The sequence below is a fragment of the Aquarana catesbeiana genome, linkage group LG03 (genome assembly GCF_042186555.1).
Source record: "Aquarana catesbeiana isolate 2022-GZ linkage group LG03, ASM4218655v1, whole genome shotgun sequence".
NCBI classification, from domain to species: domain Eukaryota; kingdom Metazoa; phylum Chordata; class Amphibia; order Anura; family Ranidae; genus Aquarana; species Aquarana catesbeiana.
The window spans coordinates 107,116,505-107,141,233 of NC_133326.1; the positions used below are offsets into that span (position 1 = coordinate 107,116,505).

Sequence of the window (24,729 nt, forward strand, 5' to 3'; positions counted from 1 at the left end):
AAGCATCTACAAAATGTGAGATAGTTTTATGGCATTTTTAGTATACATTTTTTTTCTAGTAATAGCGGCGATCTGCATTTTTTATCGGGACTGCGACATTATGGCTGACACACTGGACAATTTTGACATATTTTTGGGACCATTGGCATTTTTATAGCGATCAGTGCTATAAAAATGCATTGATTACTGTAAAATTGTTGACTGGCAGGGAAGGGGTTAACACTACAGTACAACTGCGGCAGCTGGTCGGCAAGTGGTTAAGGAATGTAAAATATAATGGCCAATTTGGAGTATTTACTGTCTTTTTTTGGATCAGTTCTCTCAACAGTAATGCATAGACACCTAAATAAGGAAATCATTGGGGTTGATTTACCTAAAGAATAACCAAATAAATTTTTTTTTTTAACTTTTGGATACAGCGGAGGTGGATTAGAACATCTGTCAGGCTTTTATTGATATCTGTGTCCCCATTAGGGAGATTCACCCTCTCTATTTGTCCTGCTTACCATTATCATTGAAAGTGAAAGTAAAAGAAAATCACAATTTTTGGGTTGTCCCCAGAAAAATAATAGAGGGAAAGTCTTCCAATGGGGACACAGATGGCCAAAAAATAAGAAAAAATTTGACAGGGTGTAGTGATATAGTAATGGGATGATAATTATTAATATAATTCGAGTTATTCCCGCAGTAACTAAGTTCATCCAGAGAGATGCATTTATTGAGTCCCAGCACAGAACGAAGTTCACAAGATACTTGCAACAGATGACAAAATCCAACAGAGTAAGTATTACGATGAACAGCAGCCTTCAGAGCCCCCATCTGTCATTCATGTAATAGCAAACATAGAGATGCTGCAATCTGGCCTAATATGCATCTAAGTAGCTTCCACGCATGCAATAATGTGTATTATAATCTAAACCAGTGTTTCTCAACTCCAGTCCTCAAGGCACCCCAACAGGTGATGTTTTTGGGATTTCCATTATTTTGCACAGGTGATTTGATCAGTTTCACTGCCTTAGTAATTACCACAGCCATTTCATCTGAAGGAAATCTTAAAAACATGACCTGTTGGAGCACCTTGAGGGCTGGTGTTGAGAAACACTGATCTAGACTGGTGGCTTTATCATGATAAAGAAAGAATGTACAGTATGAATTAATTTGACACTGGAGGGGTTCCTGATTGGTTGCCAACATATGTTTGATCTTAACATGTAATTACTGCTTGTAATTGTGCTTGTAATGTAACTACTTGTAAGCCTGATAATTAGGGATGAGCTTCGAGTTCGAGTCGAACTCATGTTCGACTCGAACATTGGCTGTTCTCCAGTTCGCCGAACAGCGAACAATTTGGGGTGTTCACGGCAAATTCGAAAGCCGCGGAACACCCTTTAAAAGTCTATGGGAGAAATCAAAACTGCTAATTTTAAAGGCTTATATGCATGGTATTGTCATAAAAAGTGTTTGGGGACCTGGGTCCTGCCCCAGGGGACATGGATTAATGCAAAAAAAGTTTTAAAAACGGCCGGTTTTTCAGGAGCAGTGATTTTAATAATGCCTAAAGTGAAACAATAAAAGTGTAATATTCCTTCAAATTTTGTACCTGGGGGGTGTCTATAGTATGCCTGTAAAGGGGCGCATGTTTCCCCGTGTTTAGTACAGTCTGACAGCAAAATGACATTTCAAAGGAAAAAAAGTCATTTAAAACTACTCGCGGCTATTAATGAATTGCCGGTCCGACAATACACATAAAAGTTCATTGATAAAAACGGCATGGGAATTCCCCACAGGGGAACCCCGAACCAAAATTTAAAAAAAAAATGATGTGGGGGTCCCCCTAAATTTCATACCAGGCCCTTCAGGTCTGGTATGGATATTAGGGGAACCCCAGCCAAAATTTAAAAAAAAAAATGGCGTGGGGTCCCCCCAAACATCCATACCAGACCCTTATCTGAGCAAGCAACCTGGCAGGCAGCAGGAAAAAAGGGGGGGATGAGAGAGCGCCCCCCCTGAACCGTACCAGGCCACATGCCCTCAACATTGGGAGGGTGTTTTGGGGTAGCCCCCCAAAACACCTTGTCCCCATGTTGATGGGGACAAGGGCCTCATCCCCAAAACCCTTGCCCGGTGGTACTCGTCTGGCATCTTCCTCCGCGGCGCCGGCGTCTTCTTCCCTTCTTCTCCTCGGGCCGCTCCGCATACATGATGGCATGATGGGAAGCTCCCACTGTGTGACGCTTCTCCTCTTCTGACGGTTCTTAAATAACGGGGGTGGGGCCACCCAGTAAACCCGCCCCCTCTGACGCACGGGGACTTGACGGGGACTTCCCTGTGGCATTCCCCGTGACATCAGAGGGGGCGGGGTCACCCCGTGATCGGGAGCAGTGATCGGGAGCAGTGATCAGTGTCATGTCACACGTAGCTCATCCCCCCCACAGTTAGAATCACTCCCTAGGACACACTTAACTCCTGCAGCGCCCCCTAGTGGTTAACCCCTTCACTGACAGTCACATTTACACAGTAATCAGTGCATTTTTATTCACACTGATCGCTGTATAAATGTGAATGGACCCAAAATAGCGACAAAAGTGTCCGATCTGTCCGCCATAATGTCGCAGTCACGATAAAAATCGCAGATCACCGCCATTACTAGTAAAAAAAAAATATTGATAAAAATGCCATAAAAATATTCCCTATTTTGTAGACGCTATAACTTTTGCGCAAATCAATCAATAAACGCTTATTGCAATTTTATTTTACCAAAAATATTTAGAAGAATACGTATCAGCCTAAACTGAGGAAAAAAAATGTTTTTTTATATATTTTTGGGGGATATTTATTATAGCAAATAGTAAAAAATATTGCGTTTTTTTCAAAATTGTCGCTTTTTTTTGTTTATAGCGCAAAAAATAAAAACCGCAGAGGTGATCAAATACCACCAAAAGAAATCTCTATTTGTGGGGAAAAAAAGACGTCAATTTTGTTTGGGAGCCACTTCGCACGACCACGCAATTGTCAGTTAAAGCGACACAGTGCCGAATCGCAAAAAATGCTCTGGTCTTTAGCCAGCCAAATGGTCCAGGGCTGAAGTGGTTAGAGGAGTTGTAAAGACAGAAGTTTTTTCTATGCATGAAGATAAATAAACCTTCTGTGTGTAGCAGCCTCCCCAGCACCCCCAAATTACTTACCTGAGCCCCATTTCTCTCCAGCGATGTCCACGAATGTCTTAGCCGTCCATGACTCTCCTCCTGATTGGCAGAGCCTTTGGCTCCCGCAGCTGTGAATCAAAGTCAGTTAGCCAATCAGGGGAGAGAGGGGCAGGGCTGGGGCGCCATGCCTGAATGGACACATGGAGCTGTGACTCAGCTCGGGTGCCCCCATAGAGAGTTGCTGGTTATGGGGGCACTCATAAGTTTTTTTTTTTTTTAAAGAGACTTTACAATCACTTTAACTTAGTTGTTTTTGATATTCCACGTATCCTGTGAAAGCAGCTTCTCTTTGACTGCTATTCTAGGCACTTTTTTCTTTTGAATTAATACATATGCTGCAGGGTCCACACTGACTTGTGAGTTGGCAGATTTCTGCAGTTTAAACCATTTGACCTCCTTATTAGCAATGAAAACTGACAGGGGTTCTAATTCTTCTTCACTCTATCAATTCTACTGGATATCGCATGAGATAAAATACTGCATGGATTCATTAAAAAAAATACTGCATATTTATATGAAATACCGCATGCCTTATTTTAGTAACATTTTCTGTAAATGCCAAAAAACTTTTTGAAAAACGCTAGGTATTTTACTGCAAATTTTAAAGAGGAAAATACCGCTTTGTGAATAGAGCCCACTTTATTTCTATTGCAATCCGCTTACAATAGACATGTGCGGTTCGTTTCGTTCCGAATTGGAATTCGGATGAGTTTTCGTTCTTCGGAAATTTGGATGTATTGTCATTTCGGATGAATTTAAACGAATCCGAAATGACAAAAAAAATTTGGACGAAATTCAAATTCAAATCGTTTTCAAATCAGTTTGAATACTTTACAAATTCAAATAGTTTTCAAATTCGAATTTGAAAAGTATTCAAATGCTAATAGTTTTACAATTTCCAAAGAGAATAAAATAGAATATAAAATAAAGGAATAGAATAGAAAAAACAAATAGAATAGAAAATAATATAACAGAAAATAAAGGAATATAATATAATAGGAGTAAAACAGAACAAAATAGAATATAAAATAAAAGAACAGAATAGACTAGAATATAATATAAACAAATAGAATAGATGAGATTAACATAGAAGGAATATAACTATCTTCTGGAATTTGAATTTCAAATAGAATAAATTTGAGTTCCAATAAATAGGAAAAGAATAGAATATAATAAAACAGAAAAGAATAGAATAAAAAAAAATATAACCATTTCCCAGAATGCAAATAGAATCAATTCAAATTCGAATAGCATAGTAAAAAAATGATTAGAAAAGAAAACAGAATAATATAGAACACAAACAACAGAATAGAAAAGAATAGAATAGAAAATAAAATAATAGAATAGAAAAGAATAGAATAGAATATACACATAGAAAAAGAATGCAATTTAAAAAAAACAATAGAATAGAAAGACTAAATCTAAGCATCGTAAGGAAGGGGAGATCGCCCGACGCCTTCCTTACGCTGCTTAGATTTTATTTTAATTGTGATCACTTTTATCCATTTTTTGTATGGTATTTTTAGAAATAAAAATCCCTGGTTTACCTGCACTATGCAGAAGCTTTTTATTTTTTATTTGCATATTATCCCGATGCAAGAAACTGCCTTCCAGTAGCCCTACTTCCATCACGGGGTCTGGATCAAATCTGTCCCCGGCTTCTCCTTGGAACACATCCTTGAGGTCTATTGGCTGATATCCAGTTGGCGGCCCTTCCTGATGTTTCTTCACCCCACCAGAGAAGTCGAGAAGTGAGACAGAGGTTCCACCGTTCCGGATATCGTTTTCCAGCCTAGGTTTGGCTCCATGCACCATTGACTCCATGTCATATGACAGTGGAGTCCACGTCATCTGGTAAGAGTACCCATCTTATCTTACTTCCTAATGTTTTCATTCTGATGTCCCATATCGAGATGTTGGTTTACAGGTACGGAAGTTCTGTACCCCGTTGTTGACTCACAGTCACAGATCCACACCATGCACCATTCACTTTATTTTCTAGTTTCACATCATTTTTTGGTCCATACCAGTTCCTCTTAATAATTTGAGTTTGGAATCATCCATTTACCATATGTGGACACTTTATACTGTGTTTGTTCATTTCATTTCACTTATGGTTTTTGTACATATGCTTTACTGTTCAGTACAGCATCTCTTACTTAATTGTTTCACTACACCCTAACTTCCTAATACTTCTTAGCGCTGCATTTTTTTCCCATTTACCAGTTATTGTTTGTCACAATGTATGTAGCTGCTGGCTCACATATATTTTATTTTTGCTATTAGAGCGCAGTGTTTTCATATTCTCTTGCAAAGTACACAGACCCCTTTCCCTGCACAGTACACAGACCCCTTTCCCTGCACAGCACATGGACCCCTTTCTCTGCACATCACACAGCCCCCTTTCTTTTTAACACCCCCCCTGCACTCCCAGGAGTCCCCCAGTCTCTTGGGACAGCATACTCTAAAGTAAAAACATCACTGCCAGCCCCTTCTCATACACAATCCCCCTGTGTCACTCACATTGTAAATCAAAGCTTCTAAATACCTCAATTAATGCCGCTCTCTCATGGACCCGGTCATGTGACTGCTCTCCTCTGCTGTTTAATTGACGGTCACATGACCGCTCTCCTCCTCCAATCAAAAGCTACACTCGAGGAGGAGGCGGAGTGGGAGGAGGAGAGCGGCCAGCGAGAGACGTGTTAATTGAGGTATTTAGAGGCCTCCATTTACATTGAGAGTGACACAGGAGGGGTGGTGTATGAGAAAGGGCTGGCAGTAATGTTTTCTTAACTTTAAAGTATACTGACAGCGCTGTCCCTGGGCCAGCAGAGGCGGGGCAGCCGGTCTGACCCCCCCCCAAAGGGTGGCACCCGAGGCCCCCCCCGTTGGTAAAAAAAATCAAAAATATTGGCATATAACACACTCTTTACTCTCTATTTTCAGGGGGAAAATGTGTGTGTTATACGCTGATAAATTTGGTAAATAACTAATCAAAACTAAACAAATGTTATTGTTCTGCACATGTCTAGCTTACAATACCAAAGTCTTAATTGTAAGTTATTTTTAACCGGTTCAATACAGGGCATTTTCACCCCCTTCCTTCCCAGGCCAATTTTTAGTTTTCAGCGATGTCGCATTTTAAACGACAATTGCGCGGTCGTGCGATGTTGTACCCAAAAAAAATTGACGTCCTTTTTTTCCCCACAAATAGAGCTTTCTTTTGGTGGTATTTGATTACCTCTGCGGATTTTATTTTTTGCGCTATAAACAAAAGAAGAGCGACAATTTTGAAAAAAAACACAATATTTTTTACTATTTGCTATAATAAATATCCCAATTTAAAAAAAAAAAAAAAAAATTTTTTCCTCAGTTTCGGCCGATACGTATTCTTCTACATATTTTTGGTAAAAAAAATCGCAATAAGCGTATATTGATTGGTTTGCGCAAAAGTTATAGCGTCTACAAAATACAGGATAGATTTATGGCATTTTTAAAAAAAAAATATTTGTTTATTTTTTTTTACTAGTAATAGCGGCAATCGCGATTTTTTTTCATGACTGCGACATTATGGTGGACACATCGGACACTTTTGACACATTTTTGGGACCATTCACATTTATACAGCGATCAATGCTATAAAATTGCATTGATTACTGTGTAAATGTGACAGGCAGTGAAGGGGTTAACCACTAGGGGGACACAAGGGGTTAAATATGTTTCCTAAGGGAGTGATTCTAACTGTAGGGGGAGGGGACGTAGAGGGGGAGGAGACCGATCAGTGTTCCGCTGTACTAGGAACACAGATCGCTCTCCTCACAACTGACAGGACGTGGATCTGTGTGTTTACACACACAGATCCACGGTCCGGCGCGGTTAACGGGCAATCGCGGGTGCCTGGCGGACATCGCGGCCGCCGGGCACACGCACCGGGTCCCGAGCAACGCGGCGGGCGCGCGCGCGTGCCCCCTAGACGGCCGGGAATCCCAGGCCATCATATGACGTCCACCCAGGATGGGAGATCTCATCTGTGGACGTCATATTACTATGGCTGGGTAGGGAAGTGGTTAAAGAGTAACTCCACTTTTGTTGAGAAAAAAAAAACATTCTCCTCTGGGTGATCTATGTAAATTTCATGGATTTTCACAAACTTTGTTGCAGATTCCTACCTTTTGTTATTCTGAAGGAATAGCTATTTGGTTGTCTGTGGTCACGTGCAAAGAAAATGGGAGTGATGTTATCATTATCAATCTGCTGCTGCACTTGCAGGGTTCTAGCGAGAAAAGTGGCAGGGTCTGCACCCCTCTGGATATGATTTTTTTTGCCTTTGGGAGTATCTTGCCAAAAATGACATTTTTATTGCAGGTGATACCCAAAATGTGACTTGTATCTCAGTGCAATTCAGAAAGCCAATTGCACAAGCAGAAAATGACATGTGTGGGGGCGTTCTGTATACCATCTGTGTACAGAACACCTCCAGGTAGCCATATTGCATTGGATTTTACAGAAAATTACAGTGCTGCAGCTTAAAAGAGAAAGGTAATTTTTAATAACATTAAATTATATGACTTGTGTAGCAATTTTATATGCTATATTATTATGTGTTATTATCTTTATTTATTTTTTTGCCATGAAAATAATGTTACCTTTTAAAGTGCAAAACCCAATAAAACATTTTTTGAGAAAAAGATTACTTCTTTAACTTTTTTAAAGAAATGCAAATGTATATTATACAGTGCTTTAGCAAACTAAACATCATTCAGTAAGGACATAGGGGGAGATACGGGACTTGATAGGTGCAAGTATACAGATCCATATAACACAATCAGTTAAAATAAAAAATATTTATTAAATCACATGACCGAAGATAAAAACACTTCATACAGTATATCAACATCCATTTGAATAAAGGACGCTATTCTTTGAGATTACAAAACTGTTTCCGCGCTCTTATATTCAACATGTTTCGCCGTAAGGCTTCTTCAGGACTGGAGTGGTATCCTAGCTACTCAAAATGGTGGGGTAATGAAGCCAATGAAAAAATTGATGCTGAGAGTAAAGAGTCTGTTCGTGGTGAACAGACTTTTTACTCTCAGCATCTGTTTTTTCATTTTACACTATATAGACTAATCACCCAGAGGGGATTGATTCTGTGCTCAACAAAAGTGGAGTTACTCTTTAACAGGAACAAAACTGACATTGAATGAAATTTGACAGTTCTTTAAGAATATGTTTGTGACAAAAAGTCATAATGATATGATACTGATCCCTATACCTGGTTGATTCAATGCCTCTAATGCCAGGAACAATACATCATAATTTTATAAATAAATCATTGTACCTTTTAGTACAGTGATGGGAGGATTATTGTTCACAAAAAAGAAAAAAAGGATAGGTCAGCTTATGAACAGTATGTGGAGTCATGCACTACTAATCTAATATAATTCTAATATAAAACTGTATACCGACTGTCTGTCTTCATGTCTGGAAAATGGCTAAAACTATACAGAGGATAGTTATTTAGACCTTTATCAGTTAATTCAATTAACTGCTATTATGTTCTGTTGCACAAAAACAAAAATGAATAACTTTAAGTCATTAATGGGTGGATATTTTTTGCAGATAACACATTATACCAGATCTCATTATCCAATTAATAGAATTGAATATGCTTTACTTAAAAACAGTTTTACTATAAAACAATGAGAGAGTCTTTGGAAGCAAAAGTTTTAAACAAATGAATTAAACAAGAATAAAGTCATTACTGTGATTGCCCAGTGTGTAGCTTATTTTGTAAGCTAGTGCAAACAACAATGAACATTTAGCCATAGAACAAATTGAATCTTCTTAATGTCCCCATTCTTTATCATATATTAGAAATGTCCGGAGAAGTCAGAAGTACCTGACTGGCTGGAACAACCAAAGATCTTAGATGTTATCTTTTATAATTAGTGTTGCTCAAACACATCTGTGCCTGATTCATCATTGGTTCATTTAAACAGGCTGAAAATTGCTAAGAATCCCAAATTCAAACACCACTGAAGTCAATAGTGACCAGAATACAGGTGGGCTGTACACATGGTACTTCCGCCACTAAATTACAAATTCCCAGCTGCAGTAATTTAACCATTGGGAATACTAGGTGAAAATGTTGTCCTAACTTGGTCAATAACCACTCAGAATACTGGGTGATGTCATTGTCTAAACTTGGTCAATGACATCATCTGGGATTCCCAGCTGTAAATTTAAATTATTGGAACTGGGAATCTGTTATTTATTGGCAGGACTGTGGCATGTACCAATCAGGTGACAGAAAGATCATCGTGATTGATGTTAATTACCTTCTACAGCCCATGATTGATGAAAATTACCTTGATGGATACCATGACTAATGCTGGGTTTACATGTGGGGGACATTGATAAACTTTTTTTGAAAGGCATGTGTTTGTGTTGTATTTATTAAATGATTTTGAATTCTTTGAAAATGTGAAAACCTTTAACTTTTTCTTTGTGGCAATAGGTAAAGAGTACTAATGTACCCCTATAATAATTCCCTTTGTGAGGGGACACATTCCACCATTAGTTCTAAACTATTCAAAAGTGTGTGTATTGTGGCGCTAAAATCAGTAATTAATAAAAAAACAGTCCAAGGAAGGTCTGAAGAGTAGGAGAAATCCAATCACTAGGTATAGTGCAGATATGAAGGAGCACTCGACACCATGTGGTAATGTAGTCTGCTTACCAGATAGCTGTAAACAGTAGGCATGTATAGATAATCTCAATAACATCCAGCAAATCCAGCTCTCTGGAACCCCTCATCAATACAGACAACCACATCCGGATGGCTTCCTCCACAGATCAATATCTCCCAGAAATCGCATCAGAAGTGGGACTTTCAAATATGTAGTCAGCAAATACCCATGAAGAGAAATAAGGGACCCATAGTGAAGCCTGTAATGATAATAAAAATAATTTATTGTAGTATCAGTTTGAGTTAAAAAATGCATGCATCAAATAGGACAATCGGCTGCAGCGTTCAGCGTGCTGGTGTCAACCTGCCTGACATGTTTCATCCCAACGGATGTCTTCAGAGGCGTGGCTTCACTGATCACCGCACGACTAAACTATTACCCCTATTACCTTCATCCCCTTTTTGGGGCTCACTGGGATAAGGGAGCTTTGCTCGGGGGGTGGGCTTCACACTGGTATGGTACTGGAAGGGGAGACACAGGCTCCCTACCCTCTTACTTGGCCACTTAGACTGCCATCCCTGGATAAGGGACCAGTTGGACTAGCAAGGGGAACCCCATACCGAACTGAATCTACGATTTTTGGGACAAATTTAGTGTTTTCCTGAACCTTAACAGCAGCCTTGTTTGTACTCTAAAAAATCAACAACAAAAGTGGTTGTAAAGGCTGAAGGTATTTTTACCTTCATACATTCCATGCATAAAGGTAAAAAAACCTTCAGTGTCCAACTGCCCCCTCAGCCCCACCTAATACTTACCTAAGCCCAATCTCAATCCAGTGATGTGCACTAGAGCTGAGGCCGAGGTTTCTCCCTCCTGATTTACTGAGGAGCAGCAGCAGCAGGAGCCATCGGCTCTTATGCCGCTTACACACGAGCGGACTTTTCTACCAAACTGGTCCGATGGTCTATCCGACAGACTTTCGGCGGACTTCCAACAGACTTTCCGAACAAACGGACTTGCCTAAACATGATCACACCAAAGTCCGACGGATTTGTACGTGATGATGTACGACCGGACTAAAATAAGGAAGTTGATAGCCAGTAGCCAATAGCTGCCCTAGCTTCGATTTTCGTCCTTCAGACTAGCATACAGACGAGCGGACTTTTCGATAGGAACTGGGTCCGGTGGAGTTCCGACGTAAAGATTTGAAACATGTTCCAAATCTAAAGTCCGTCAGATTTTCGACCGAAAAAGTTCTGCTGCAGGTCCGCTGAAGCCCACACACGTATTGTCGAATTGTCCGCCGGACTCGGTCCGTCGGACCAGTCTGGTCAAAAAGTCCGCTTATGTGTACCCGGAATAACTGTTGTCAATCACGGCCAGTAAGGTGGGAGCAGGGGGCTTATGGACACAGAGAGCCAGCAAGAGAGCGAGCACGCACAAGTGTCCCCATAGAAAGCGGCTTGGGGCTGCTCTGTGTAAAATCTTTGCACAGAGCAGGTAAGTGTGATTTTTGAATTTGTGATTTTTTTTAATTTTTTTTTTAATTTCCTTTACAATCATTTTAAAGTGTATCTAAACCCATGAAAACATGTAAGATAATTCAGCTTACAGTCCTTAGATATGGTAGCTGCCTTTGTTTATTTTCATCCTTTCTTTTTATTCTGGGTATTATATCAGAAGCTGTATTGTATCTATGGGGGAACAGTGTTGCCCCAAGCCAAGTTGCTAACTCTGTTTAGGGACAACCTAGAAGTTAGCAGCACACTGGATTTCTCGCAAGATTAAAATGTATTCTTCTGTACTTCCCATAGTATTTTAAGAGACAAAACATGAGGTAATGGCATGTATTGGAGAGATGTACTGAATGCTTTTTTCCCCAATAACATACAGCTAAAGTTTATGAGTATTATGATTTAAAAACAAGTTAAAATGTTATTTGCATGTTCACATGGAAACCTTTAATGAAATCACATAGCAATGTGAAATACTGATAGTGACCTATCAATTATCTCTAATAAGCTGACTGCATCAAACTGCTGAGAACAGATCATTTGTTGCATTAGTTACTATACTTCTCTGCGTTTGATGCCCTGGGCTCCATTCACAAAGAAGTATCTACCACTTTGAAAAAACTGAGTGGTATTTTACCACATTTCTTAAACATTTTCAAACAAAAATGCTACTAAAATACCACATGTGCTATTTTATGAAGTGATGCAGTAATTTAGTAGTGAAAGCTTGCAGTAATTTAACGCAGGCAGTAGGCAGCGCCCTTAACAACCATTAGTAAATAGCTAGTTGTTAAGGATTCGGGTGGCAGCTGTGTCCTTAACAACCGATGAGTCATTCCCTGCTGACAGCTGAATAGAAAGAAAATAATTGCTGGTATTAAAAAATCATGGAAAAAATGGCATGGGGTCCTCCCAATCCATACAAGGCCCTTCGTGTCTGGTATGGATTTTGAGGGGAACCCCCATGCCAAATTTTTTTTAAATGGCCTCCCTCCTGAACTATACCAAGCCACATGCCCTCAACATGTGTGGGGGGGGGGTTCTTTGGGGCAGGGTCTCCCCCGCAAAGCACCTTGTCCCCATGTTATGACAAGTTCTTTATTAGAAATGAAGAATTTCCCCTGTTTAGCTCCATTACAATGTCTTCTTTCTCCACTTCCTCTGCTGATGTCTTCTTTCTCCATGCTAAGGGCATGCAGCCTGGTATGGTTCAGGAGGGAGGGGGTGCTCGCTCATCCCTTCCTTTTCCTGACCTGCAGCTCGGATAAGGGACGTTTTTTTACGTTTTTTTTTTGCTGGCAATTCTACTTTTTACATTCAGCTGTCAGCAGGGAACCCCGCTGACATCTGATGACTCATCAGTTGTTAAGGACGTGGTGGCCGGCTTCCCGGCCTGCTCCTTAGCAACCAGCTATAAACAGTCTTTTTAAAGGGACATAAAACGTAAAACGCAAAATGCATAATGCATGAAAAATGCATGCAAAAACGCATCAAAAACTCAGGTTTAAAAACGCACTGCAAAACGTGCCTGAAAAACACATCAACCCCATAAATGTGAACCTAGACTTAATTACCGCATGCATTTATTTATTTCCTGTGAAATGAGTTTAACGCCTGTTCAGATGGTATTTACTGAGAGTTTTCAGTGTTTCGCGGTAAATACATCAAAACAGTATAGTGAATTGATAGTTTCGGGATCGCATGCGATATTTAGGCAAAATGTGACTGGACACCTAAATGCCAGATGCTTTTGTGAATGCAGCCCCTTATTAATCAAAGCTCATAGTTTTGTAAATATGCTCCACATATTCCTCATGGAATAGTATTTTAACATTGCTATATTAAACTAAAAGAACTGAACCTTGTTAATTTATATTCAGAGAAATATGTTTTTGTTTTCCTTCTTGCAGATGCTATAAATGAGCAATATGGAAAGAGGTGGAGATAATCAAACATCAATCTCAGAATTCCTTTTGTTAGGACTGACTGATCATCCCAAGCTGAATTTTATTTTCTTCAATATCATTTTATTAATGTATTTTGTGACTATAATAGGGAATTTGGGTATGATCATTTTAATATGCTGCTCCTCCAAACTTCATAGTCCTATGTATTTCTTCCTTGGTAATTTGTCATTTTCAGACTTGTGTTATTCTTCTGTTATCACTCCAAAGCTGATGGCCAATTTGTATTCAGGCCAAAAGGTTATATCGTTTAAAGGATGTGTCACACAACTTTTCTTTTTCGCACTGTTTGTGGGTTCAGAGTGTTTTATTGTCACTATTATGTCCTATGACCGTTATGTGGCAATTTGTAATCCTTTATTATATGCAGTTATCATGAGCAAGCCACTCAGGGTTAAGTTGGTTGGGGCTGCTTACTCTGGGGGAATACTAACCTCAATAATACACACTTGTGGTACTTTCAGTATGACTTTCTGTGACTCAAATAAAGTCAACCATTTCTTTTGTGACATCCCACCACTTCTAAAACTCTCCTGCACTGACACCTTTATTAGTGAGCTTTTTATGTACCTTTTGTCTAGTATCTTAGGAGGCTTGTCTGCAACAGTAATCATGTTTTCCTATACTAAAATAATATCTGCAATCCTAAAGATGAAATCTCCAGAAGGAAGGCAAAAAACTTTCTCCACTTGTTCCTCTCACTTATTAGTAGTTGCTTTATTTTTTGGCACAGCCATCTTTCAGTACACAAGGCCAATTTCTAGGTACTCAGTCCAGAAGGACAAAATAATTTCTTTTGTCTACACAGTTGTCATTCCACTGTTAAATCCAATCATTTATAGTCTTAGAAATGCTCATGTGAAAGACGCCTTTACTGGTGTGTTAAATAAAATGTCCTCTTGCAAATAGCAAGATTTATTGCTAAATAGGTATCTACTTACTCCAGTAGGAGCTTGGTTGTAGACTAAAAGCCATTTACACCTGTGTGACTTAAGAGTTAGCAAGTCACCATTCTATAATAAATGCACAAAAATAGACCACAAGCAACTTGGAGGTAAATTAATTAAATGTATTATGACAATGCAACTAAATGAGGCATAAATCAATGAACAGGTAATACTGACTTAAGAACACTATAATGGACGAAGGATCAAAGACTGACTAATTTTCACTCATCAGACTATAACCAAGTTAATTTGAACTATAAGTCAGAGTATGTGTTTCTAGTGTATGGGGCACCTTGGTAAGGTGGCGGAAAGTTCTATGAGCCTACTAGTCCACTTTGGCCATTTTCCAGTGGGGCCCTTCTTTAGGTGGTGAACTGTCCCTTTAAGGCTGTTGGTGGTGAATGTAAATAAACAGCTGGGTAAGAACAGTATCTAGTGCATGGTGAGAGTTCAAGATGTGCAGTTCAGCTCACCCCTCCTGGCAGGCAACTAGTCTGGAGCCAAAAGCTTGACAGTCCACCAGTTCCAGACCCTCAGACAGGGTGCGGTCTCTCAGCTTTGGTCCTGGAAATGGAGTGACTCTCTCCCTCTAGCTTAATCTCTGGGCAGCTTGGCAGACTCTGAAGCAGGTCTGTCCTCTTTCCTGGATATATAGGTGGACAGGCACAGCAGCAGGTCTGCTTAAATCCTCTCCTTGGGTGAGTGGGGGATGACAAAAGCCAGCACACACACCCACAGCTGTACAGCTCTGGTCACCTAGCAGGGGGACAGATGAGTGGGGAATCTGTCAGTTGGCCGGCGGCTCCCGGCAACACAGGTCTATTACAATATATGTAACATGTAGATGGAATATAATAGAGATAATCTGGATAGTAGCAGAGAGCCTAGAGTTGTAATAGGATTCCAGATATTTCACATTCAGAATCAGTGGGTTAGTTATGGTCTTCAGAAAAATTAATATAGATTTGGCAAGGGAAGGAACATCTTTAAATGAACTTGCCAAGATCTAATTAATTTTGCTTTACAACACCAAAGAAGCCAGGTTACTGCCCAAGGTACAAAGTTTTTTTTTGACTTTCTGTCCATGCACAAAAAACAAAACTAAGGAGAATGGATGCACATTTTCGAGCAGGCACAGTCAGATAAGAGGCCTCGAGCCTTAAAGTGTTACTAAATCCACAACAGTAAAATCAGTCTGCACATGCAGTAAAGCATGCTTGTTATACTCACTGTGAAACCCAAGGGGTTAATCCTCCGCATTATGTATAAAGGCTGTTCGATCCTATATGCACAGATCCTCCCCTCCCTGCACTGCCCCCCTGGAAAAGTCTGGATGAGACAGAGCCTTTGGAGTCAGGCTGCACATGCTCAGTTTGGTGTGTATTGCTAGAGAGGTTTTTTCTTTTCTTGGGAAAGTGCATGTGATCAGCACAGAGTCAATCAGCACTGTCCAGACTGAGGGCCAGCCTCATAGAACAGCTCAGTGCAGTATGAAAATTCCTCCTACAAGCTTTAACCAGACACTGATAGATGTCACAAGACTGCTATACACTGCTGATAAGAAACTGTATTGAGCAGTTTATATTTACTAAAATAATTGGATTTCCATGTTCTGTGTACTGTGGGAAACAAGATATAGTGAATGCAGGGTTCTGGGTTTAGCAACACTTTAAGATATTACTGCTTTGATTTTCAGTTATGTGTGGATGTATGATACAAGAGTAATAGGTAGCAAGGGTTCACTGGTTGTATGTAATGGATATGGGGACTCCTGGAACAAAAGGATCTGATAACAACAGGAGTATAATTGCAATGCAGATCAAAAAGAAACAGAAATTACCACATGCCACCAACATGGGAGGATACTTTGACAGAACCTTGTCCCCATGTTGGGCCTTTTCCTAACAACCAAGGTATGGTGGTATGGTGGTTGTGGTGGTCTGCGGGACTGGGGGGCTTAATAAAATCTGCAAGCCCCTTTACCAATAAGGAGGCATCCAGATACCCCTTCCCTATGTGACTGAGTAAGGAGTACATAGTATCCCTGCTCATTCACAAAACAAGTGAAAATTAAACAAAAGAAAGTGCCACAATATACATTCACCTCCAATCACACCCACCAGTAATGCAGTAGTCATAATGAATGACACCTGCTGTGATTCTCTCCCAAGTGGCGGCGGGGCGAGTGAGGGGGGAGATCTGTTTGCCGCCCCCCCAAAAATATTGAGCACCAGCCACCACTGGTACCACCCCTTGTCTTCACCCCCTGTGTACCTCTGATCACTGTCCCTTGGTTCCACTCCTTATATTGTTAATGATAACAAGAAAAGCAATAAAATAGATTCCTGTAGCTAGCAACAATTAAACCCCCAGCAACAAAATATCTTCCACAACAAAATACCCACCCACCAACAATAGGTTCCCAGCAACAAAATGCCTCCAGCAACAATAGATCCATCCCAGAAATAATAGACCCCCATCAGCCACAATTGATCTCCCGGCAGCCAATATCAATAGACCCTCTAGCACCTGGTGAGACCCCTCCCTCAACAGTAGATCCCTCCCAGCAATAATTGATTCCCTTGAAACCTACACCCCCCCAGCAACAATATATCCACCATCAGCAACCATAGACCTCCCCAGCACCGGTAGATACATGGAGAGGTCTGTCACACGTCAGGCCCAGGAGGAAGAGAGTGTGGAGCGGGCCTCTGGCTTCTTTTATAGCTCCTCCCAGCAATCTCCCTGTTGGTAGCAAAGATCCCTGGGATATGTGGTCCAGGTGCATAGTCATGCAGAGCAATCGACATTCAGGGGAACTACTAACCCCACAATCCCTTCAGTTTGGCTCACAAATATGATGTCAGTTGGTGATGCTGGGCACTAGAGGGACAATACGATATGTAGAAATACCAAAGGATCTTATGGTATAGGGGTCAAGGTTCCATTTCAACCAGGGGCACTATGCTGGTTTTTTGTTTTATATAATGTTTTCATAGGTACCTGCTTAGGTTTCCTCCCAGTGAGTGTGTGTTTGTGTATGTAGTTCTATGTACTTCTTAAGCAGGGCATAGACTTTTTCTTTTTTTCATTCACCTAGCAAGCTAACAGAATCCTCAAGTGAGGTGGATGGAGGAACCCCTCTGCTGCTCCCACTGCTGTTGGAATACACTCATTAGCAGCTGCAGCTAGTTGGCTGCAGCTGCTGATCAACAACATTTTTCCAGCGAGTCCTGTCCACCAGGGAACAAGGTGAATTTTAATTCATCTATGCCTAGCTTTAATCATTAATTAACAAAACAAACACCACATTTTGTTACCAAAAGATTTTATTGAAAATTAGAAAAAGGCATACAGCATGAGCTCGACTCTGGATGTAGTCATATTGCATTAAATCAGAAAACATATAAGCATGTAAAGGCAAATTAAATGTCATGAGCAGAAATGTTTAATAATCAAATACAATATCCTGAGACATAAGGGACAAGATATCATTATTATCAACATAAACACACTATTGAGCACAAGAACCAGTTTGAAGATATACACTATATTACCAAAAGTATTGGGACACCTGCCTTTACACGCACATGAACTTTAATGGCATCCCAGTCTTAGTCCGTAGGGTTCAATATTGAGTTGGCCTATCCTTTGCAGCTATAACAGCTTCAGCTCTTCTGGGAAGGCTGTCCACAAGATTTAGGAGTGTGTCTATGGGAATGTTTGACCATTCTTCCTGAAGCACATTTGTGAGGTCAGGCACTGATGCAGGATGAAAAGATCTGTCTCGCAGTCTTTGCTCTAATTCATCCCAAAGGTGTTCTATCAGGTTGATGTCAGGACTCTGTGCAGGCCAGTCAAGTTCCTCCACTCCAAACTCGCTCATCCATGTCTTTATGGACCTTGCTTTGTGCAGTGGTCCAAATCATTTGGTGGAGGGGGCATTATAGTGTGGGTTGTTTTCAGGGGTTGAGCTTGGCCAGTGAAGGGAACTCTTAAGGCATCAGCATACCAAGAATTTTGGACAATTTCATGCTCCCAAATTTGTGGGAACAGTTTGGGGATGGCCCCTTCTTGTTCCAACATGACTGTGCACCAGTGCATAAACAAGGTCCATAAAGACATGGATGAGTGAGTTTGAGGAGGAGGAACTTGACTGGCCTGCAAAGAGTTCTGACCTCAACCCGATAGAACACCTTTCGGATGAATTAGAGCAGAGACTGCGAGTCAGACCTTCACGTCCAGCATCAGTGCCTGACCTCACAAATGCGCTTCTGGAAGAATGGTCAAACATTTCCATAGACACAATAAACCTTGTGGACAGCCTTCTCAGAAGAGTTGAAGTTGTTATAGCTGCAAAGTGTGGGCCAACTCAATATTGAATCCTAAGGACTAAGACTGGGATGCCATTAAAGTTCATGTGCCTGTAAAGGCAGGAGTCCCAATACGTTTGGTAATATAGTGTATATACCACAAAAAAGTAAGAGGGTCTATAGATGCACTATGGAGCATTTTGGAATACTATATGTAGTAGATCAACGTAACTAATTATAATCTGATGTTTTATTTTGTAAGATTATCTATATACATCAAGACAGAACTGATACTCCATTTTTTTCAGAGCTTTTTTTACATCTTGGTTCCTCATGCTGTAGATGATAGGATTCAGCATTGGTACAATTACTGTATAGAACACAGATAACACCCAGTCCTGGTCCATCACATAGGCAGATGTTGGACGTAAATACATGTAGAACACAGGGCAATAGAATAAAGCCACACAACTAAAATGAGAAGCACAGGTAGAAAGTGACTTGATCCTACTCCTAGAAGAGCCAGTTCTACATACTGCAAACAATATATAACTATATGATATCATTATACATAAGAAGGAACCCACTTCAATGAACCCAGCAATGAGAAATAATAACAATTCATTGAGAAAAGTATCTTTGGATGAAAGTTTGAGAATAGGATTGACATCGCAGAAGTAGTGGTTAATAACATTAGAATGGCAGAACGGTAAAGTAAATGCACACAACGTATGTGTTAGTGAATTGAGAAATCCTGCAGTATATACAGAGATGATAAGCAGAAAACAGGCTGCTTGGTCCATAAATGTTGTGTAATGCAATGGTTTACATATAGCTACATATCAATCATAGGCCATCACAGCCAGGAGCATGGCTTCAGAGCTTGCAAGGTCAATGAAGAAAAACATCTGGGTGGCACATCCAGGCATGGAGATTGTCTTGTTTACAGAGATGATATTGGCCATAACATTAGGGGTAATAGTTGATGAGTAAAATATATCCACAAAAGATAAATTTATAAGGAAAAAGTACATTGGTGTTTGCAGTGCTGGTGTTGTTTTAATTAACAGAATGATCATAAAGTTCCCAAAAAGAGTCAACAGGTAAACTGAAAGGCAGAGTAAAAAGAGAGGTAGTTGGTGGTGTGGGTCAGGGGAGAGACCAGACAGGATAAAATCTGTCACAAGAGAACAATTCCTTGGCTTCCATATTTCCGGGAGTACCATCTATATAAAAATGAACATTGTTGTAGAGATAATGCTTTATATATAACATTATTCATGCAACAAAGTGAAAGTGGAACATTTTTCTCCTAATTAACAGTAACTATTTTAATCCTTATGCTGCTAAGCATTATCCTTTTTTTAAAAAAATCCATATGCTGCATTAGAAAACAGATAGGAAAGTATATTATATTTACTTGTTTAAAACTTTCAGGACTCTATGCAGGCCAGCCAAGTTCCTGCACCCCAAACTTGCTCATCCATGTCTTTATGGACCTTGCTTTGTGCACTGGTGCGCAGTCATGTTGGAAAAGGAAGGGGTCATCCCAAACTGTTCCCACAAAGTTGGGAGCATGAAATTATCCAAAATGTCTTGGTATGCTGATGCTTGAAGAGTTCCCTTCACTGGAACTAAGGGGCCAAGCCCAACCCCTTAAAAACAACCCCACACCATAATTTGCCCTCCACCAAATTATTTGGACCAGTGCACAAAGCAAGGTGATCCATAAAGACTCGGATGAGCAAGTTTGGGGTGGAGGAACTTGACTGGACTGCACATAGTTCTGACCTCAACCCAAAAGAACATCTTTAGGATGAATTAGAGTGGAGACTGTAAACCAGGCCATCCGGTCCACGTCAATGCCTGACCTCACAAATGCAATTGCGCTGGAAGACAGGTCAAACATTCCCATAGACACACTCCCTTAACTTGTGGATGGCTGTCCCAGAAGAGTTGAAGCTGTTATAACTGCAAAGGGTGGGCCAACCAATACTGAACCCTACGGACTAAGACTGAGATATTATTATTAAAGTTCATGTGCATGTAAAGGCAGGCGTCCTAATACTTTAGGTAATATAGTGTATGTTTAAAATTAAATCCCAAACATGTGCAAGGAAAACTGAAAAAAATCAAGATTTTTGTGTGAACATAATTAAATGATTGAAATAAAATCCTATAAACTGAGATCAAATAACATTTTTTCAAAAGCAATGCTCTCTATTCCAGTAGTAAGTGACTCTCAGCAACGAATTACAAGCACATCCCTATATGATAGCTTGTAGTCCTGTAATATCAATGGCTTCAGATGATAATTAGGCTTTTTCTATTATAATATATTTTATAACCCACAGACACTCCATAAGTTTTGAGGTTTGGAGATCAGATAACTCATTGAATATATGTTTATGTGTGCTGGGAAAGAAAGAAACAATACTTTTACATTCAGATTGTTATTTCACCCATTATCTTATATATGTGTATTAGACAAGCTTAAATAACCACTTCAGCCCCGAAAGGTTTTACCCGCTTAATGATCAGGCTATTTTTGCAATACGGCACTGTGGTAATTTAACTGACAATTGAGCGGTTGTGTGACACTGTACCCACGTAAAACTGATGCCCATTTTTTCCCCAGCTTTCTTTTGGTGGTATTTGATCACCTCTGTGGCTTTTATTTTTTGTGCTATAAATGAAAAAAGAGCGACAATTTGGTGGTAAGATCCTTGTGGATAGAGCTCCAAAGGGATGAAACTAAGGGGAAAGTAATACTGGGAGTATGCTATAGGCCCCCTAACCTGAGGGAGGAGAGGGAGACGCCCCTCCTATCACAAATTGGATTAGCGGCAAGGATGGGAGGTGTCATCATAATGGGGGATTTTAATTATTCAGACAGACTGGGCGGAAGGAACCACGCATTTGTCTAAGGTTTGCCAGTTCCTAAATGTCTAACAGAGGACAGAATTAGAAATAGACTTAACATTAATAAGTTACCGGGACCAGATGGCTTGCACCGAGAGTCCTTAGGGAACTCAGTCAAGTAATTGTCAGACCATTGTTCCTAATGTTTACTGACAGTCTACTGACTAGAATGGTACCAGTTGATTGGAGAAAAGCCAATGTAGCACCAATATTTAAAAAAGGGCCAAAATACATCCCTGGGAATTACAGACCAGTTAGCCTAACATCAATAGTATGCAAGCTCTTGGAAGGGATCATAAGCAGTAATCAGCATTGATTCATGAAGAATCGTTCTTGCCAAACCAATCTATTAACCTTCTATGAGGAGGTGAGCTGTCATCTAGATAAAGGAAGGCCCGTAGACGTGGTGTATCTGGATTTTGCAAAAGCATTTGGCACAGTTCCCCATAAACGTTTACTGTACAAATTAAGGTCAGTTGGCATGGACCATAGGATGAGTAGATGGATTGAAAACTAACTACAAGGGCGAGTTCAGAGGATAGTATAAATGGGGAGTACTTAGAATGGTCAGGGGTGGAAAGTGGGATCCCCCAGGGTTCTGTCCTGAGACCAATCCTATTTCATTTATTCATAAACAACCTAGAGGATAGGGTGAACAGTTCAATCTATGTATTTGCGGACAATACTAAGCTAAGCAGGGCAATAACTTCTCCACAGAAGTGGAAACCTTGCAAGTAGATCTGAACAAATTAATGGGGTTGGGGGGGGGGGGCAACTACATGGCAACTGAGGTGTAATGTGGAAAAATGTAAAATAATGCATTTGGGTGGCAAAAATACTCCCCCTACTCACTGGGGGGAGAACCACTGGGGGAATCAAGGATGAAAAAGGACATTGGGGTCCTAGTAGATGATAGGCTCAGCAATGGCATGCAATGCCAAGCTGCTGCTAACAAAGCAAACAGAATATTGGCATGCATTAAAAAGGGGATTAACCCCAAAGATAAAGCGGTAATTCTCCCACTCTACAAGACTCTGGTCCGGCCGCACCTGGTGTATGCTGTCTAGTTCTGGGCACCAGTCCTCAGGAAGGATGTTTTGTAAATGCAGCGAGTACAGAGAAGGGCAACAAAAGTAATAAAGGGACTGGAGAATATTAGTTATGAAGAAAGGTTACGAGCACTGAACGTATTCTCTCTGGAGAAGAGACACTTAAGAGGGGATATGATTTCAATTTACAGATACCGTACTGGTGACCCCACAATGGGGATAAAACTTTTCCGTGGAAGGGAGTTCAATAGACACGTGGCCACTCATTAAAATTAGAAGAAAAGAGTTTTAATTAAACCACGTAAAGGGTTCTTTACTGTAAGAGCGGCAAGGATGTGGAATTTCCTTCCACAGGCGGTGGTTTCAGCAGGGAACATCGATAGTTCCAAGAAACTTCTAGATAAGCACCTGAACGATCACAACATACAGGGATATACAATGTAATACTGACATAAAATCACACACATAGGTTGGACTTGATGAACTTGTGTCTTTTTTTCAACCTCACCTACTATGTAACTATGTAACTATGACAATTAAAAAAAAAAAAAAATATATATATATATATATATATATATATATATATATATATATATATATTACTTTCCGCTATAAAATATCCAATAAAAAATGTAAAAAATATAATTTCTTCATCAATTTAGACCAATATGTATTCTGCTACATATTTTTGGCAAAAAAATCCCAATAAGTATATATTGATTGGCTTGTGCAAAAGTTATAGTGTCTACAAACTATGGGATATTTTTATCGAATTTTTATTTATTTACTTTTTATTAGTAATGGTGGCGATCAGCAATTTTTAGCAGGACTGCGACATTGCGGCGGACAAATTGGACACCTAACTGACACTTTTGATACTTTTTTGGGGACCAGTAACACCAATACAGTAATCGGTGCTAAAAATATGCACTGTTACTGTTGCAGGGGTTGGCAGTGTGTGCATAGACATTTGGTCGGTCCAATCCAATATATTAACAAATGAACTCTGCTAGCCCAGTACCTCTGTATAGGGCAGCTAAGTTTCATGTCTATAATGTTAACATTTTTATGATAAACTTTTTGATATTTGAATGCTATTTGAATTATACATTGTGAATAATAAATATATTTTTTACTATACATTTGGTCCGTCATTTAAAATCCTGAGGGGTCATACCGTGCCTTGTGCACTAGGTTGTTCTTTTGTTTCTGTTCTAATGACACTGGCAGGGAAGGGGTTAACACCAGGGGCGATCAAAGGGTTAAGTGTGTCCCTAGGGGGTGCTTCCTAACTGTGTGGGGGTTCCTCTGACTGGATGAAGACAGAGATCCGTGTTCCTGCTCAGCAGGAACACAAGAGTTCCATCTTCTCCCCTGTCAGAACGGCGATCTGCCTTGTTTACATAGATCGCCATTCTGCCTCTCCCGGGAATAATTGCAGATAGCCAGCGGATGTAGGAGCTGCCGAACCCACTGATTGTCTCCACCCTCCATCCAATCAGCGTGCGATCACGCCTCCAGTGGCTACTGCAGGAAATTACATACAGGTACGTCGTTTCCCACAGACAGGCTGCCTTGCCTCGGTAAATGTAAATGTGCCTCAGTAATTTACAGTTATACCATGAAATGGGAATTTGTGGTCATGAGGATTAATATATAATAGTTTGCTGATTATAGTACAGTACAATTCCAAATCTTTTATGATAGAACAAATGTACTGTATACAGACATAAGCCAGAAAAAAGTGGTATACATAGTATTTATTTATATTTTAAAGAGTGCACAGAACATTTTCAGAACTAACTTACAAATATTTTTTACTTATAAATCAACAAATTAAAATTGCAAAATTGCTGACTTCTATTTTACCCCCATCCCACTTTATGTATTGTTTACTTACATTGTTGTTAAGCAGACATGCAACAAAAAAAATAACAACATTTCTGCAGAGGTATACTGATATCTAGCTACCTATATGTGACTATTTATAAAGATGTCCTTTCCATCATCAGTCTGTGGGATTAAACAATCTGCTAATATAATTGTTGCAGAGGGATTAATTAGAAAACATATATCTTTTGCTCTATTATTTATATTTAATACGTTTTTTTATTGTTGAAAA

General features: G+C 39.9%; 1 protein-coding gene and 1 pseudogene across 1 annotated transcript; one reads left to right on the forward strand and one right to left on the reverse strand.

Moving 5' to 3' along the window:
- Positions 1–13,331: 13,331 nt before the first annotated feature.
- LOC141134457 (olfactory receptor 5AR1-like) lies at positions 13,332–14,285 on the forward strand. The gene has a single exon (XM_073623992.1). The coding sequence runs from the start codon at positions 13,332–13,334 to the stop codon at positions 14,283–14,285; it is 954 nt and encodes a 317-aa protein (XP_073480093.1).
- Positions 14,286–18,899: 4,614 nt separating this feature from the next.
- Positions 18,900–19,862, reverse strand: LOC141133923 (olfactory receptor 5AR1-like; annotated as a pseudogene).
- Positions 19,863–24,729: the final 4,867 nt, after the last annotated feature.

Coding starts and splice junctions, on each gene's coding strand:
- LOC141134457 (XM_073623992.1), top strand. CDS start 13,332: ATGAGCAATATGGAAAGAGGTGGAGATAATCAAACATCAATCTCAGAA.